A 19,656-nucleotide genomic window follows, 5' to 3' on the forward strand; every position below is an offset into this window, starting at 1 on the left:
TCCCCAAATTTGACATCTTAAGAGAAAAACATTAAAAAGGAGAAAATTATTATTCTTCATTTTTGTTTGACATCTGTCATTGACACAATCATGTCAAAACTGTCAAGGACGTCACTTCCGAGCCGCAATTTCAAATATTGCCGTCTTTTTAAGTTTGCTGATTAACAATTATTCCCGGGTAATAATAAATATAAAACAAAAAAAAAAGAAAATTCGCAGATATGGCATCATAAGGGAAAAAAAATTAAAAAGGCTAAAATTATTATTGTAGATTTTTTGACGTCTGTCATTGACACATGTTAAAGTCATCCATCGCAGTGAGACGTCAATTTCGGCCCGCAATTTCAAACATTGCCGCCTTTGTCCGTTGGTTTATTAACAAATTCCCTAGGAATAATAATTTACAAGACAAAAGGAAAGAAAATCCCCAGATTTCACATCTTAAGAGAAAAACATTAAAAAGGAGAAAATTATTATTCTTCATTTTTCTTTGGCATCTGTCATTGACACAATCATGTCAAAACTGTCAAGGACGTCACTTCCGAGCCGCAATTTCAAATATTGCCGCCTTTTTAAGTTTGCTTATTAACAATTATTCCCGGGTAATAATAAATATAAAACAAAAAGAAAATTCGCAGATATGGCATCATAAGGGAAAAAAATTAAAAAGGCTAAAATTATTATTGTAGATTTTTTGACGTCTGTCATTGACACATGTTAAAGTCATCCATCGCAGTGAGACGTCAATTTCGGCGCGCAATTTCAAACATTGCCGCCTTTGTCCGTTGGTTTATTAACAAATTCCCTAGGAATAATAATTTACAAGACAAAAAATAAGAAAGAATATCCCCAGATTTGACATCTTAAGAGAAAAACATTAAAAAGGAGAAAATTATTATTCTTCATTTTTGTTTGACATCTGTCATTGACACAATCATGTCAAAACTGTCAAGGACGTCACTTCCGGGCCGCAATTTCAAATATTGCCGCCTTTGTACGTTGGTTTATTAACAAATTCCCTAGGAATAATAATTTACAAGACAAAAAGAAAGAAAATTTCCAGATTTCACATCTTAAGAGAAAAACATTAAAAAGGAGAAAATTATTATTCTTCATTTTTCTTTGACATCTGTCATTGACACAATCATGTCAAAAATGTCAAGGACGTCACTTCCGGGCCGCAATTTCAAATATTGCCGCCTTTGTACGTTGCTTTATTAACAAATTCCCTAGGAATAATAATTTACAAGACAAAAAGAAAGAAAATCCCCAGATTTGACATCTTAAGAGAAAAACATGAAAAAGGAGAAAATAATTATTATCCTTCATTTTTCTTTGACATCTGTCATTGACACAATCATGTCAAAACTGTCAAGGACATCACTTCCGGGCCGCAATTTCAAATATTGCCGCCTTTGTACGTTGGTTTATTAACAAATTCCCTAGGAATAATAATTTACAAGACAAAAAGTAAGAAAGAAAATCCCCAGATTTGGCATCTTAAGAGAAAAACCCTAAAAAGGAGAAAATTATTATCCTTCATTTTTCTTTGACATCTGTCATTGACACAATCATGTCAAACCTGTCAAGGACATCACTTCCGGGCCGCAATTTCAAATATTGCCGCCTTTGTACGTTGGTTTATTAACAAATTCCCTAGCAATAATAATTTACAAGACAAAAAGAAAGAAAATCCCCAGATTTGACATCTTAAGAGAAAAACATGAAAAAGGAGAAAATAATTATTATCCTTAATTTTTCTTTGACATCTGTCATTGACACAATCATGTCAAGACTGTCAAGGACGTCACTTCCGGGCCGCAATTTCAAATATTGCCGCCTTTGTACGTTGGTTTATTAACAAATTCCCTAGGAATAATAATTTACAAGACAAAAAGAAAGAAAATCCCCAGATTTGACATCTTAAGAGAAAAACATGAAAAAGGAGAAAATAATTATTATCCTTCATTTTTCTTTGACATCTGTCATTGACACAATCTTGTCAAAACTGTCAAGGACATCACTTCCGGGCCGCAATTTCAAATATTGCCGCCTTTGTACGTTGGTTTATTAACAAATTCCCTAGGAATAATAATTTACAAGACAAAAAGTAAGAAAGAAAATCCCCAGATTTGGCATCTTAAGAGAAAAACCCTAAAAAGGAGAAAATTATTATCCTTCATTTTTCTTTGACATCTGTCATTGACACAATCATGTCAAACCTGTCAAGGACATCACTTCCGGGCCGCAATTTCAAATATTGCCGCCTTTGTACGTTGGTTTATTAACAAATTCCCTAGCAATAATAATTTACAAGACAAAAAGAAAGAAAATCCCCAGATTTGACATCTTAAGAGAAAAACATGAAAAAGGAGAAAATAATTATTATCCTTAATTTTTCTTTGACATCTGTCATTGACACAATCATGTCAAGACTGTCAAGGACGTCACTTCCGGGCCGCAATTTCAAATATTGCCGCCTTTGTACGTTGCTTTATTAACAAATTCCCTAGGAATAATAATTTACAAGACAAAAAGAAAGAAAATTCCCAGGTTTCACATCTTAAGAGAAAAACATTAGAAAGGAGAAAATTAATATTCTTCATTTTTCTTTGACATCTGTCATTGACCCATGTGTCAAAGTCCTCCGTCACAGAGTGACGTCACTTCCGGCCCACAATTCAAACGTTTCACAAGATTTGAAATAAAACCACCGTTTTTTTTTTGGTAACGATTTTATTTTTTTTTTGGAAATATTTACAAAAGTTGTCTTACACGTTTGAACTTTCATTCGCATTCTCTTCGGAAAAAAATTCCAAAAAAAACTTTAATATTGCTTTACCTAAAAATAATCCACGAACATTTAATGAAGTTTCCAAAACCTTCAAAGGGCCGAGACACAAAAATTAAATTCAAACAAACAACTCGCGTGTCTACTACAAACACTTGTACGTTCACTATATTGGTTTTTTATTATTTTATATAAAAAAACTGTACATGAGGTGCCAATACAAAAACCATAATATTATTATTACGTCAGTGATAGGGATACTATTTACAAATCAATTATTACATCCTAAAGTTACTAAATTACGGGGAGTGGGAGGGCATGGGGGGGAGAGAGAGAGCAACTCTGTCTTTAGTGATACATTTTAACCATGATATTTACAAGTTTCAAGGGGAGGGAGTTCCTTAAAATAAAGCGCTACACTACTTATATAAAAATAAATACTTTTATTAAAAAAAAATTGTTAGTATAAGGTTATGTAATGTACTAGCGGCTAAATGTATATAACCGTCACAGTGTTGCCAAAAGAGGGGACAGCTTTATGTGAAGCATTTTGGCAACACCTAAATGATTATGTAAATTTAGTATTAATTGGAATATGTGTCAAACAAAAAATAAGCTGACAATTTTTTTCTTTCTCTTTCTTTTTTTGGGATAATTTCGAGATCACTTTAACAAAAAAAAAAAGCCATCACATTTTATTAAAAAAAAGCAAATTTTAACACTAAAACACTCACTTAGATGTACGCTATACACCGAAAATTTCCTGAGCAAGTTAACATTGTTGACGACACTAATTATGTTTTTAAATTTAATTAATTAATTTTTACCACATCTACTGACAGTGTTTTGGGAAAAAAAGGGCGTATATTCGACACTATAGTGACTTGTGACTGGTACACGGTAGTTATGTACTACATACAATGGACACAGTAAATCTTTTTTTAAACACTAATCAGTCTTTTCACTAAGCAATGAATTTCTCTATAGTTTTTCTTATTTTGTTGCTAATGATGAAGAATGAGAGATGGGACCGAGGTTACACAGGGTGTTTCAAGGTTTCGCTTCTAAGGCAATTAGGTTTTATCCAGGAGTAAATTGTTTGTAGTGTTTGAAACGGGATTGGATTAATGTCAGCAGTGAAACACCCTGTACGCAATTAATACATGATGGTTTCTATATAAGTTATTTAGAAAAATTATGGGATGTGAAACGTTTTTTTGGGAAACAATTGGGATTTTTCAAGAGGTTGATTTTTTCCTCAGAAGAGTTACATAACTCAAAGACCACATAAGTTACAGACTCAAAAATTTCTATACAGGTGGTTCATTTAAATAAACTGGCCCCTATTTCGTTTTTTTTTTTTAATGTAAAAGGGACTGAAAAAAACAATTTTTTGAAAAAGTTGATTTTTAGACGTGACACCATCGTTCGTCTTCGGTACTGACATGAATACAATTGAGGCGTGTTTTATAAAAACCGCACATGTCCAAAATCAACGTAATTGAGCTAGTAGCACCATCTGGTTTAAAAATATGATGTTTTTAATATTCTAAAGAATAAGATTCTAAGATAATAATTCTAAGATTCTACAAAAACGTCCATTGTTTTTCCACCAAATACAGCATTAGTCCGTGCGACGGGATAGGACATGTGTGCTTAATATTTTTTTGTAAAAACTAGTATAATCTTTTTCTAAATGATTTTTGTTTATAATTCGATTAATATTTTAAGTCTTTAGTGGAAATTTATTTAAATAAATGGAAAAAACGGCCATGTCCATTTAAATGATCGTCGGGAATTCGTCCCCTAATTTTACATTTAACTTCAATCCATTAAAGTGGACACTAGGACTTGCTTTAAATTGTTAACTTCAAACTAGCCAAATAAATAATTTTAAGAAACATTTTAAATTTATGACATTATTTTTAGCTATTTTTGGAAATGATACTTATTTGCGATCCGGTAAAGATGACGATAGGCTACTTCAATTATTGAATGCTAACGATTCTGAGTTTGAAGGAGACTCAGATGACGATACGGATAATAAATGCAGAAACAATTGGTGAAACAATAATTGAAGAAGAAGATTTGGAAGAACCCTTAGAAACTATGGATATTATAGAAGATCAAATAGATGAAAATCAAGATGATTATGATGGTGACTCAGACCCAGAATTTGATATTCTACTTAGAATTTTAAAGGAAAACATGTCAGCAAAAGCTAAAAGAATGACTTGGAGAAAATCTGACAGGTATTTTTTTAGGTAGTAAAATTTATCTTTTCCCAATTTTTATTCTATTGCAGTTTCAAGGAAGTAGAAGTAGTCAAAGACGGTTTTAAAGAAAGTCACTTTCAAAGAGCAGGTTGGAAAATTATGGATTATGTGTCAGTATTTATTGACGATAAATTATTTGAGACAATGCGTGATTGCACAAATATAAAAATTTTTTTAGAAAATGATAAAATTATGAATTTATCGACCGATGAAGTAAAAAAATTTATTGGAATATCGGTTTTAATGTCTTGTTTAAAATATCCTAGGGTGAAGATGTTTTGAGCCAAAACAACTAGAGTTGATTCAATTGCGAAGCACATGGCGCGGGATAGATTTTTTTCAATAAGAAGTCAGTTAAAAGTAGTCATTGACAATGATGTATCAGCTAATGATAGACAAAAGGACAGGTTATAGAAAGTAAGACCAATTACCGGAGAGTCAGACAAGGATGTTTAAAACTAGAGAGGCAAGAAAATGTTGCAGTGAATGAACAAATGATACCATTTACTGGCACCTGTGGTCTAAAACAATTCGTAAAAGGCAAACCCCAGCCAGGACTAAAAAATTGTGTATGTGCTACACCAGAAGGACTTGTGCTTGACTTTGAAATCTAGGTAAACAAACTTTTTTGGACGAAAATTCAAAAAAATTGGGTGTTGGAGCTTCAGCAGTGATGCGATTATCCCAAAGCCTTAAAAGTGGCTCTCACATCTTCATGGATCGCTATTTTACAACAATATCGTTGTTAGAGAGTTTACTTGATAAAAACTTTTATGGTACGGGTACTATTATGAAGTCTAGAATTCCTTCTTCAGCTCATCTAACAGCAGAAAAAGAAATTAAAAAATTCGAACGAGGTTTTAGTGAACAATCAGTAAGGGATGATTCAAAGATTAATTTGGTTCAATGGTATGATCAAAAACCAATAATTTTAGCATCATCTAAAATGGAAAAAGATCCAATAAATGTATGTAAACGTTGGTCGAAAAAGGAGGCTAAATACCTAGATATTTCTAGACCAAACATTGTTAAATCATACCATGATTGTATGGGTGGTATTGATTTGATTGATCGAATGATTAGTTACTATCGCATCAATACTAGAACTAAAAAGTGGACTGTAAAAGTAATTTTACATTTCATAGATTTAGCTCTTGCAAATGCCTGGATCCTCTACAGAACTGATAGGAAAAAACTAGGTGATTCTTCCAAGCAAATTCAACAATTTTTAGATTTTAAGATCAGCGTTGTGGATAAACTTTTAGCCACAAATTTTGAAGACCAAAATGAAGCACCTTTGACGATAAAGACTCGAAATAACGCTTTGGGCTACATTACACCAACACCATTGATTCCTCCTATGACAAAAAGAAAAAAAGGCATGCACTTGCCAGTATATAATGTATCATGTGACTGGGCAATAAAATTGCATCGAAAGTTTTGGTAGTTTAAGAAATATTATTTTTGTTAAAACACATAATAAATAATTATGCATTTTTTTTTGTTTCTTTATGACCCTACGTCCATTTAAGTCGACATCAAAAAAATAAGAAATGGTTGACTTTAAAAAAAAAACATGTATTTTTATAGTAAGTGTATCCCAAGTATATAAACTATTATGTTTATCCTTGTTTATTAAAAGTCAGCTGGCCGGGGGTCTCAGGAGGATAAACCAGACGTGTTCTTGTGATTTTTGACTGGAGGTTAGAATTTGCGTTTTCTTGCTCAAAAATTATACTTAAAAAAATGCTCGAAGATCGTGAAGAAGTGTTAACTAATTGGCCTACAAAAAAAGCCAAAGAAAATAAAGAAGGAGACAGTGATCAAAGAGTTAAAAGTTCGTGGTGAAGAGCACATAAATCACAAGGGCAAACGTGTTTTAGCGCGTAAAACTGGCGAAGCATGCAGGTATGTTAGAGGGTATATTTTTTAAGTGTGGGTTTTCCCATAAAAAAAATATTTTTTTATAGTTGCAAAAATTCCTGTTTTTCCAAAGTTGCTGAAGAAAAAAGAATTGCCATTCTTATCCAGCTTAATAATATGACTGACAAAAATAATCAAGATTCTCATTTAACTGGTCTCATATCAATGAACAATATTATTAGAAGACGTCCCCGATCTGAAATAAATAAAAAAACTCACGGTGCTAGTTTTACTTATAAAATAAGGGTGGATGAATCTGAAATAAAAGTGTGTAAGAAAGCTTTTCTCATTAAAGATGCTCGTACAAATAAAATAATAAATCAAGAATTCCAGGTAGTTGTTCCTATATCCCGCAATTACCAGGAATTCCCTAAAATATCCTGGAATTGTAGGCACTATTTAGTCATAAATCCTGTTTTTTTTTTCAAATCTAAATTGATGTGTAAGACTGAGATATTGACTAAATCAAGTGCCTGGAATTACAAATAAACTTAAATCATGAATCAAGAATTACAGGCAGTTGATCTGACAACCAGAAACCACCTTAACTGTCTGGAATTTCCGAAAATATCCCCGATTTATAGGGAGTATAATATGTAAATCCTTTTTTTTATTGCGAGTAATAGAAGGTGAGCTGTTTGACTGCTTTAATTGCCTAATAAGTAAAATTAGAGGATCCAGAATTTCAGGCATTTTTCTAAAAATAACAGAAGGTTCAAAAAAAAAAATTTTGAAAAATTTAAATTTTTTTCTTTAATTCATAAAATGGTCATAACTCAAAAACCACTCAACATACAGACTTGAAAATTTGTATGTAGGTACTTCATTTAAATTGATTAGACACCTGTTTCGACATTTTTGAAAAAATATACAGGGGAGTGAGAAGAAGTGGATTTTTGGAAAAGTTGATTTTTTTTTCTTTAGTTCTCAAAACGACCATAACTCAAAAACTACTGAACATACAGACTTGAAAATTTGTATGTAGGTACTTCATTTAAATTGATTAGACACCTATTTCGACATTTTTTGAAAAATATACAGGGGAGTGAGAAAAAGTGGATTTTTGGAAAAGTTGATTTTTTTCTTTAGTTCTCAAAATCACCATAACTCAAAAACCACCCAATGTACAGACTCAAAAATTCGTATACAGCTGGTTCATTCAAATTGACTGCACCCCTATTTCATAATTTTTTAAAAGATATACAGTGGACTGTAAAAAACAATTTTTTAAAAAAGTTGATTTTTAAACGTGACACCATCGTTCGGTAATGACGTGAATACAATTACAATGCGCGTTTTTTTTTGTTTGTTGTCCTTCTATTTCTGTCTTTTTCTTTCAAATATTTCAAGACATTATTCGTTTCTTCCAGGCAGTTGCTCTTATACACTGTCTCTATCTTCTTCTTTCAGCTAGTTAAAGTGAATACTTCGTGCAATAAGGAGAGAGAGAGAAATATTCGACTGCCTGGAAGAAAAATTAAATCTATTTGGCAGTCCCAAAGAGAAGGACAGAAATAATTGATAAGAGTCACTTCAATATATGAAGTAATTAAAAAAGTCGTTTTTTATTGTTCCAGGCAGTTGAGAATAACAAATTAAATAATAGATAAAGAATTCCAGACAGTTGATCCTACATCCCGCAATTACCTGGAATTCCCGAAAATATCCCGGAATTATAGGGACTATAATATGTAAATCCTTTTTTTTTTTAATTCCGAATAATAGAAGGTGAACTCTTTGACTGCTTTAACTGCCTAATAAGTAATATTAAAGGATCCAGAATTCCAGGCATTTTTCGAAAAATATTTATTTAGGGTTCAAAAAAAAATTATTGGAAAAGTTAAATTTTTTTCTTTAATCCATAAAATGGTCATAGCTCAAAAACCACTCGACATACAGACTTGGAAAATTTGTATATAGGTACCGTAACATTATATAACATAACCGTTTGATCGGGCTATGGGGTAACATTGATCGCTTGATTAAAGTTGCCCCATTAACATATATTATAATTATCTTTCCAGAAATTATTAAATTATTATTTTTTTTTCCAGAAATGCCTCGCGAACATAAAAGGGTGACATTATATAAATTATACCCCTGAAAAGCTGGAGCATGCATTGAAAGTAGTGGTGGATGGTATATGCTCAATACGAGAAGCTTCAAAGCAGTTTAATATTCCTTTCGGAACTCTCTATAATAAGTACAAGGGAAAACATATTAGTAAACCATGTCGTCCCACTATTTTTACCAAACACGAGGAAATAGCAATACTGAAGGCGGCTTCAAATTGGGCAGACTGGGGATTTCCATTAAGTCTCATGGACATAAGGAAGCTGGCCTAGTAAGTATTACTTAGACCAAAAGGGTGATGTTGTTAATCAATTTAAAAACAATATTCCTGGTGTTGATTGGACATATAGTCTTCTAAACAGGCACAAAGACTCTTACGGGCAAAGATTAGCTACTAACATAAAAAGGGCGAGGGCTGCGATGTCCAAAGAAACTTTAAATATATTTTATGATAATCTAGAAGTGGTAATAAGAGATCTTCCCAGTGCAAATATATTTAATTATGGCGAATCGAATCTTTCCGATGATCCAGGGAAAAAACGTGGTGTTTATAGGCGTGGCGTAAAATACCCTGAGAATGTTACGAACCACTCAAAAAGTTGCACTATCGTTATGATATGTGGGTCCGCTGATAGAACGTAATTTAATACCCTCTAGACCGAGAACAAGTTTTTAAAAAATTACCCCGGGATACCGATGCCATAGATCCTACTGCTGACGTAGAAAGCGCCCTTACTACAATGTTAAAGGAGCAGCGATTTGGCAGAAAGAAGAAGAAACGGTTAGCTGTTGCACCTGGTTGTAGTATTTCTACGGCATCAGTAAAAGCTCAGGAAGATAACATTACACCTGGATATAGTTTTCCTACAACAGTCTTGGATATTATTTCTGATAGCGAAGACGATATGAACTTGTTGGAGCTTCGACAGGAAATCAATAAAAGTTCAGAACAGCCTTTACGTTCAGAAAAGCTTGATATATATGAAGTTGGCCAATATATTGTGACAAAATTTTCTTCGCAGAGGGGCAAAAAAACTTACAAATATCTATGTAAGATTACTGAAATAGATCCCGAGATTTTAGTTACCGGTCTTAAAACTATTAGTACAAACAAAACCAAATTTAAACTCGTTGCCGGATGATGTTTCTGTGATCAGAAATGAGGATATTATTGCAATTCAACCAATCCCACAGAAAAATTAGACGAAGATCTGAATGTTTATTATGAATTTTCCTCCAGCATTCCTGTCGTTGATGTTTAGATAATATTTTTTTAATGTATTTTCGAAGTGGTATTTTCTTTTGTTTATGTTTTCGAATGAATAATAATACTTCTGACACGGTTTATGCTCAATAATATGTAACTGCTAAATATATTTTTCTAAGTAAAGCGAGTTTTTTATTTCTATTATTTATTAACAGAAAACTATTATTATCAATAAAATGGTCTTATTTTAAGTTTTTGTTTTTTGTATAGCCTAAATCTACAATTTAAAAACATTTTTTTAATTCAAGGCACTTTTTAAAAGGGGTTACTTTACAAATCCATACAAAATAAATTGATGATCAAAGTATCCCCAACTTAAGTATATCTTTGATCACATGAATTTTTATTTTTTTTCTCGAAAATATGTAGTTTTTCAAAGTTTATTTATTTGTTGGATATTTATCAAATAAAACCGATTGCTAAGGTTATTTTTGGTACTGTAAAACCATATTAGAGTAGCTAGAATCCCAAATGTAGAAAAAAATTGATCAAAGTATCTCCATATTACGGTACTTCATTTAAATTGATTAGACACCTATTTCGACATTTTTTGAAAAATATTCAGGGGAGTGAGAAAAAGTGGATTTTTTTCTTTAGTTCTTAAAATAACCATAACTCAACAACCACTTAACATATAGACTTAAAAATTTGTATATACGTACTTCATTTAAATTGATTAGTCACCTATTACGTAATTTTTTTAAAAATATACAACGACCTGTCAAAATGGCTTTTTGTATTATAGATAGCTTAGCCATTTTATATATAGAAATCATCATGTATCGACCAAAAAAAAAATGCTTACGTATGATAACTTTAATAATAAAGCTTAGACTTTGGTCCCTCAACCAAACCTCTTGCGCTATTTCGCTTAAAAAAAAGTCTATTTAAACAAAAACGCACAAAATCTAGGAACAACCAAAAGCGCTTATAAAACCCTAAATATTTCTAGTGAAACGAACGCAACTACATACTTAGGTACCGTCTATCCTAACCTAATACCGAAATAATAATAATAATAAAAAAATATATAAAAAATATAGCAACTAAGCTGGAAGCATTACTACATTAAATCGAGGGAAACCTTAACCTAAAATTATTTAAAAAAGAAAACTGTGCACCAATCACAGTCGTTTTTTTTTCTTCAAAGAATTGTACTGCAATTAACGAGGGAATATTTGAAGATTACCAGGCAACCGTGAAACAATTAAATAATTAGCTGCGAATGACCTAATAAAGATAAACTCAACGATATTTACACAATAACTAGATAAAAACAAGAAGGGGAGCCTGATTATCCAGAAATGTCTCACTCTTAAGAAAAATTACCTAAAACACCCTCCAATTACACCTTGGAGTCTGCCCGATGGAGAGAACGTGCATTAAATAAAACAAATTTTATTCAGAAAAAATGCCAACGTATCTCCAAGAGATAATTCATGAGTTTTATTCGCACTTTCTCTCCTTATTAGACTTTACTGATGCCTGACAATTTCTAATATTATTATTAAAGAATGGTTTCTTTCAGAGGGCAGCTTTCACGACGGTTTTTATCCCATATTACTGTAAGAGACGACCTAATTGATGATCAAGCCTTACCATTCATGAATTCGAATGCGGCTCGACTGGTAACAGAAAGGAACTACTTTGTGCGACGATATTGTCCCCGCAGGCCGGATATCCGTTGTGGAACATCATTTCCGGGATCTGGACCAGGGAGTCCGGCAAAACGTGGTCGTCTGAAAATAATGTGAGAGTTCACTTTTATTTGTTTCTATTTGCCATCATAAATTTTACTGTATTTATTAATGTTATATGGGGCAGTGTTTTTTAAATCCAAAATTGTTTTTGAAATCCTCATTTATTTTAGAACAAATAATGTCTCTTGTCCTAATTTCATACGACGCACCGTTTTCGCGCAAAAAAATAAATACCAAAAATGTTTTTCCAGCTTCAGTTCAATAATTGAGACTGCTTTTAATATTTCGTTGTGGCAATTTGGTAGCCACCGTAACACTAAACATGACACTGTCAATTTTAGACGCGATATTGAAAACCTAAGTTCTGCATACAGTGTATTATACACATCTAATTGATAAATTACCTACGTAAATACCACAATCAAGCAATAACACTCTATTCCTAAAATATTAAACTATATCTATTATCAATTTTTTATAAATGTATATATACATAAACACACATTTCTCTTCTGTAGTTTCTATACCTAGTAGTGAACTTCTCTAGTCTACCGGGTTTGTTTCCATTTTATATCCTTTATTATATTTTGTCACTTTTTAATTCGGATTCTTCCTATATAACCTGTTTATGTTATCTACATTTTTGTCCCTGTTATATGTAGGGCCAAAGGACAATAAATTCAGATATAGGGATTTATGAAAATGACTGCCACACAGTTGACATTCTCAAACAAGAATTTTCTATATTTTTGGGGATTTTAACATACCCTATGCAAATTGGGAGAATGACGACTCTGGGCTGGTAGTTGCTTGTCTCGTGAATTCAGCAGGATTAATTTTGGGTCAAAGTTATGCCTATTTAAACTTATCAGAGTATTTCTATTCCTAATGATAGACTTGTTTACCTAGATCTTATTTTTACCAACACAAGCATTCTCTCAGTAACACTGGCTGACGATAGTCTTTTTCCAGAGTCACAACATCATAAGCCATATAACTTTCTTATAGACATTGGCAGAGAGCATGTCCATATGATGAATATACAGAGTTTTACTATGATTTTAGAGGGGGTGATTACCTTGGTATTAATAACTACTTATGTAGGGTCAACTGGAATTTGGTATTAAAATCATCCGATATAAATGTCACAGTATCAGTAGAGTTCTCTCACATTTTGGGTATGGCCATGGCTCTTTTTGTTCCTCTAAAAAAATATAAAACCTTCAAGTTTTCTGTATGGCTTTCGGCTGAATTAAGATCTCTAGTGAGGCAAAAGAAAATAGCTCCCAGGAGGTATAGGGCCTGTAATGGTGTGGTTGACTATAACAATTTTTCAAATCTTAGAGCCAGATGTAAAACCTTATCAAATATTTGTTACAATAGCTTTATCTCAAAATTAGATCAGCTGCTCTATACTGACCCCAGACGGTTTTGGTATAACTTAAATAGTAAAAGAGCATTAAACAGATTACCAAATTCAGTGTATTATAGGGAGAGTGAACTGATAGGTTGCGACCAATAGCTGAAGGTTTTGCTCAATTCTTTTCGACCGTTTATAGTCAAAGTAATAATGGTTTGGCCAACAATGAGAATCAGCAATCGAGCGGGAGTATGTCTATATCCATCCCTAACCCTGTTTTATCTATTGGATTAATTTTCAGACAAAATTTCCAAACTACCACCTAAACTTAGTTTGGGTCCTGATGGTGTGCCCAATTATTTTCTGATAAAAACGGTATGCAGTGTTTCTTACCCTCTTTTTATAATATTTAAAAAATCCTTGGATACTGGAGTATTTTGTACATCATTGTGGAAACATAGTTACACTGTACCTATTTTTAAGTCTGGAGACCGTGAAAATATTGAGAAATACAGAAGTGTTTGCCTGCAAGCTGCCATTCGGAAACTCCTGGATAGTCTTATTTATGACCAATTGTATTTTTATAGTAAGGAGCAATTGATCAGTGAGCAGCATGGCTTTAGCACCGGTATATTTACTCTGACAAACTTGTTGGTTTTCCAGCGGAACTTGTTGAGTGTCTTGAAGAGGAGGGGTCAGGTGGATGTCGTATACACCGACTTCTCCAAGGCATTCGACAAAGTCGATCATACTATACTGCTCAGGAAGCTGGAACATTTTGGTTTTTTGAATCTTATGGTTGCTTGGTTTAGGCACTTTTTGTCAGGCAGGACTCAACAGACGAAAATCGGAAATGCCAGATCAAGTGGTGTGAGTGTAACCTCTGGAGTTCCCCAAGGGGAGCATTGTTCTCCTTTACGATTTATCATTTTCATAAATGATATAAGTAAGTGCTTTAGGAACAGTTTCTTTTTGGTTTTTGCCGACGATGTCAAGTTGTATATAAGGGAAGTAGTTTCTTCTTCTTCTGATCAAGTTTTATTACAGAGTGACTTAGATATGCTCAATCAATGATGTATTGTAAATGAAGTGTTTCTGAATATGAGTAAATGTAAGTTTATTAGTTTCTACAAGAAAAATAAAAGATTTGACTCATTTTACAATATAGAGGGCGTTTCTCCTCAGTTATGTAATATTATTAAGGATCTTGGTGTATGGTTTGATGAGCACCTAAACTTTAACACACATATAACTAATCTCCTCAAAAGTTTTAGGCTTTGTTTTGCGTAATTGCAGGGAATTTTCTGTTGAGACCTGTAAAAGGATATATAAGTCTCTTGTTGTGTTACAGTTGGAATATGCAACAATGATATGGTCCCCTTTTTACACAAATTGTTGTACTGACCTAGAAAGGGTCCAAAATAAATTAATAAACTTGGTATGAGGATTCCCAACGATCACTTTTATGATGATGCTCGGAGGTTGTTGGATTTATCAACGCTGAGGCAAAGAAGAGTTTACGCTGATTTGGTGGTCTTGTATAAATTGAACGGTCATTTAAACTGTCCTGAACTCCTTGGTGCAATATCTTTTAATATACCATCTAGGAATTTTAGGCATAATAGATTATTCTCACTACTACTTCATAGCACTAATTATGCATCCCACTCCCCTATTGAACAGACACTTAAATTTATTAATTCTATTGAAGTTCAAATATTGGGCATTGCTTTACCTAGTTTTAAAGGCAAATAGGCAAATTAAAAGTTTAATCTAATTTCAGTGTTCAAAGATCTATTAGTGTCATTGGGTAGTATTATTATAATTTCTATTTTTTTTGTTATTTCCATAACCGGATTGTTTAATGTGGATTAGTGAATTGCTATTGATTAATGTTGGATCTTAATTAATAGTAAATGATTTTATATATTTTTGTTTATTGTTAATTTTATTTAAATTTTGGGCTAATATGGATTGTTATTTGTTATTGTTTTAATAGTTTATATTACTTGTTGGAATGTAGCAACATATCATATTGACTGTATTATTTTTGTTATGGAGTGTTAAATTGGGTATTAGGCTAAAATATTATGTTGTATTTGACTCTCTCTGTTTTGTAATGGGGTTGATCCCGTAAATAAAGAATATGTGTTTTTTTTTAATTTGACGAAAAAGTGTTTTTTAAAGTTTTCCTTTCTCCCCTCCCTCCTTCTTGAAGTTCTATGATCAGGCATACTGACATTGTATGTTATCTTATGTTTTTTATAATTATTTTTTATAATTTTTTAACGCGTATTAAAAAGGTTTTTTCTTTCTATCTATTTTAGAGTCCTGAAGATGAATTAAATACAATTCGAAACGTTGGCGAGAAACAAATAGTACAATACACCTACAAAATACCATTGAGGAGCCCTTACTGCAAACACGAGAGATGTGTTCCTCAAATTTTAAAGTATCATCAATGGTTAATCCCAAAAATTTATTAAACTGTTGGGTTGCAACAAAACGAGAGTCCATAAGAACATTATTAATGGAACCTTTAAAATTGACAATATTACTCTTTACATTAAAACTCAACAAATTTGAGTCACACCAGGTTTTTACTTTGTGAAGACCGGCAGTAATTTTTTTGCTTAATTGAGACGGATCTGCCATCATAAGATAGTTGTATTGTACCTTCAGTAAAAATTTGGGGAAGGTCGTTGACATATAAAAGAAATAACAGTGGGCCCAAAACTGAACCCTGGGGAACACCGCCATTGACCAACAAGTCCCTTGTTATTTCATCATTAAAAAGTACTCCCTGGACCCCCTGACTGGCCAGGCAGGTAGGACTTAAGCCACTCTAAATAAACACCCCTGAAACCGTATTTACTTAACTTTCCCGGCAGTATTTCATGATTCACGCAGTCAAAAGCTTTCGACAACTCACCATCATCGACAGTACCTATGAGTGTTTTCTTCGTCAATCATAAAAATCTTACCTAAAAACGAGTCCAGTAACCCGTGGGTCTGACTGAGTTTCTCCAACGATTTGACGTCGTTATCGACGGCGGCCAGGGCCTTTTCCAGCTCCTCCGCCTCCTCCCTGGACGGCTCGTATTCCCCATTTCGATTCACTGTGAAAAAGTCGCTGAATTCGTCCACCTGGATCGTGCTCAACACGTTCGAAATGTCCGTTTCCTCGAGCAGATGGGCCTGACTGACCAGCGCCTGTTCCAGACCGTTCTCGTTTAACGCGAGCACTTGATCCACTATGTGCAGATCCTCCTCCAATACTGGTGATGGCTCGATTTCCCTGACTATTTCTACTAAAAAATACCAATCGTCCTTATTTGGAATATACAGGGTGTTTCTTAAATAATAATAATAATCAATTCTTTGGCATATATGCAAGTAGTGGCGAAGTCTAGCTACAGTAGCTATTCTACTTAACCACTGAAGCACAATGTAAATAAATTAATAATATCCATTCTGGCATATATGTATAAATAAAAAATCTAAGGCTAATTTCCATAACCTAAACAAAAATTTGTAATAATATTATTTGAAGTAAAGCAAAAAATTAAGGAACCAAAATGAATAGTACTGGTAGAGCATCATGTACATATTACAATTATTATTATTGATTTAAATAGTGTTGTGAGCAATGGAACGTTCCCGTTTATTCTCGAAGAACGTTCGCGAACGTTCACGACTTTTTTCGTGACGTTTATTCTCAAGAGCACGAATGAGCATGAATCCGAACGTTCCCCAAAAATGTGAACGTTCCCATAGCGTTAAAGAGTCAAAGTATAAGCTCAAATACCGGCCAGCCAAACACCTCTACCAATTTAATGGAACCGAAATCAAAAAAAATAAAACTCAATAAAACTCACTACCAAATCTGGGGCTGAAATTAATACCATTGAAGATGATTCTTCTGAGTCTGATGAGTCTGAATTTGATTTAACGGAAATTCTGAGTGATTTAAAATCAAGCAAGCGCGATGAGGGAGAGGATAGTTCGGAGAAGAGTTCCTAAATAGGTTGTTTGAAAGTTTAACTTAATAAATAGAACATAAATAAACACAAACATTTTTAATTTCAGATATTTTCCTAATATGTTTTCTTTGCATTTTTGCTTGTATGTGCTGAAAATTCTCGTTCATGCACGTTCATGCTCGAGGAACGTTCTCGAAAAATAAATTCTCAAGCATTTTACAACACTAGATTTAAAATATATCAAATAATGCTTTGTATAATTGAATGGAATTATAAACAAAACTTCTTGTAAATAAAGCTGTCTGTTGACGTAGTAAATTAATTCATGATATGAAGACTTCCTATATGTGCAACCAATTCAAAGAATCACATGTGCACCAACGAATAAACTAACTTTTATGCATAAATAAAAAAATCTGAGAAATGAATATTTTTCAAAGAAAATCACAGTTTATCTCTCTTGCCATTTTTATGCAACTCACCATTTGTTACATTAGTCTCCCTATTTATTGCACTCGAACTAGTAATGGTCTCACATTTTGACGACGGGGGCTTCCTTTTCTTCTTGCTCCTCTTTTGGGGCCTTATCATCGCCGACGGTTTCATCCTTTTCCTCTTTGGCTTTGCTTCCTGATACAGTCTATAGTTGTCTCTTTTCCTCGCATGCTCAGCGCATAAAGGCAGCTCATGAGATATGTCGAAAACTGGCACTGAACACTGAGTGTTATCCGCAAACTTTGCAGTACAATATTCAAACAGAACCTGCTTATTATCGTACATAATGTGCATCACACAATATTTTGCACAGGCAAGAGCTGGTTTTCCACAGTCATGTGCCTAAAACAAATATTTACCTATACCTACCTATTTATTTTATAATACCCATCCTGAATTACCTCACAAAACTTTACAGGTACAAAACTATTGACTGTGCCATTGGGCAATTTATTTCTCCTGGTTAAAACCTTCTCTTTTCTCCGTTCCACCCAGTCGGGCATTTTATTGGGCCTGCCCACATTGCTTCTGTTTAACTGCTGTAGCCTCCGTAAGAAGTCGTGCCGCGTTATTTCGATTCTTTCTTCGCGAGATCTATCCTCCAATTTAAGTTTCTAAAAAGCAACAAATTAAAGATAATAAAAACACCTCCCTCTCTCACATGTGGTACCTCTAAACTAGAACTAAACCAGCTTTGTTGGTAGTGATTAAACTCATCGGTTTCCCCTTCTATCCTCTGTAAGGTTTCATGATGTGTTGCTTTTGTTTTCCTTTTTGGTTTCTCATCAATTTCAAATTTTACAGATGGTTTTTGTGTGCTTGGATACTCATTAAAACCTTTGATAGTGTTTATTAGTGCTGCCCCATCTGGTTCTAAATTGACTTACCTATAATACTGTTAATTGCTATTTTCTCTTCGAAGCCCTGCTGCAGTTTAGTTAGGTGACCTCCGTTAAAGATTTTAACTTGATTCTGAACAAAATGTGATGTCCTACTAACAGTTTTCTTACCACTATGATGTACATTCTTATCTATTTTACTATTAATCAACTTATAAGTAGAATTGTTATAATGTTTTGAATTGTTAGCTACTTTCCCTACAACTGATAAACCTTGGGGTGGATATATTCCATTACACCTAAAAATGTTCTCTTTTGTTAATCTTGCCCTTTTAGGCCGCACAACTTGCCTCTGATTCGCTTTAATCCCTGAATTGAACATCTTAAGGTTCCCTTACTAAGAACTGGTCTGGTACATCCTAGTTCGATAGAAAATAAACAACAAATATGAATGCTGGGATTATGCTTCCCGGCACTGCTACATATAAAAAGATGTTAAAGCTGCAAAAATAATCGCGTAATTCGGGCTTACATGCACTATGTTTAATTAAATTTACCATAATAAGATAATAAGCTTATTTTAATAACAGTTCCAGTGACAGGTCATGTAAGGTTATGACCGATAGATGGTTCGACTACGTACCCCCGAAACTATTGGAAAATGTTAATCGTTCGGATTTTGGGGTGCACTTACGACCTTTTTTACGTAAAATAAACTGATTTTTTCTTGTTATTTTGCAAATTTTTGAGAAAGTTTTTTAATGTTTTTGTTTGACACTGACAGTGACAATTGATTGACGTTGACATGAAGTCACGTGGTGCGTTACCAACCGAACAAAAGAGTTTTAGTTATTTCGTATTTGAGGGTAAAAACTGAAAGAAAAATATTAAAGCAATTAAAATACTTTGGATTTATGTGTTTATTTTTTGTGCGTAGGTTTTGCTTGCT

General features: G+C 33.1%; 1 protein-coding gene across 2 annotated transcripts; it reads right to left on the reverse strand.

The window, feature by feature from the left end:
- Window positions 1–2,953: 2,953 nt before the first annotated feature.
- Window positions 2,954–19,503, reverse strand: LOC126742888 (uncharacterized). 2 transcript variants are annotated; one of them, XM_050449740.1, is made up of 8 exons: window positions 19,265–19,503; window positions 19,058–19,208; window positions 18,756–19,006; window positions 18,539–18,705; window positions 18,270–18,482; window positions 17,856–18,210; window positions 16,375–16,698; window positions 2,954–12,069 (listed from the first exon to the last, which is right to left on the reverse strand). In XM_050449740.1, exons 2-8 carry the CDS (start codon window positions 19,087–19,089, stop codon window positions 11,933–11,935), a joined length of 1,479 nt encoding a protein of 492 aa, XP_050305697.1. In that variant the 5' UTR covers window positions 19,090–19,208; window positions 19,265–19,503; the 3' UTR covers window positions 2,954–11,932. The 2 variants fall into 2 exon arrangements, with proteins under 2 accessions (XP_050305697.1, XP_050305696.1); XM_050449739.1 differs by having other exon boundaries at window positions 16,375–16,701; window positions 19,265–19,502.
- Window positions 19,504–19,656: the final 153 nt, after the last annotated feature.

Source organism: Anthonomus grandis, chromosome 12 (assembly GCF_022605725.1).
Source record: "Anthonomus grandis grandis chromosome 12, icAntGran1.3, whole genome shotgun sequence".
In the NCBI taxonomy this organism is placed as follows: domain Eukaryota; kingdom Metazoa; phylum Arthropoda; class Insecta; order Coleoptera; family Curculionidae; genus Anthonomus; species Anthonomus grandis.

What these genes read in the sequence shown, in the direction of transcription:
- LOC126742888 (XM_050449739.1), bottom strand. Translation starts at nt 19,089, where the DNA reads ATGTTCAATTCAGGGATTAAAGCGAATCAGAG. An exon ending in AGCAATTAACAGTATTATAG is followed by an intron (nt 18,706 to 18,755) that starts GTAAGTCAATTT and finishes ACACTATCAAAG; the next exon opens with GTTTTAATGAGTATCCAAGC. An exon ending in GGAGACTAATGTAACAAATG is followed by an intron (nt 16,702 to 17,855) that starts GTGAGTTGCATA and finishes GGTATTTTTTAG; the next exon opens with TAGAAATAGTCAGGGAAATC.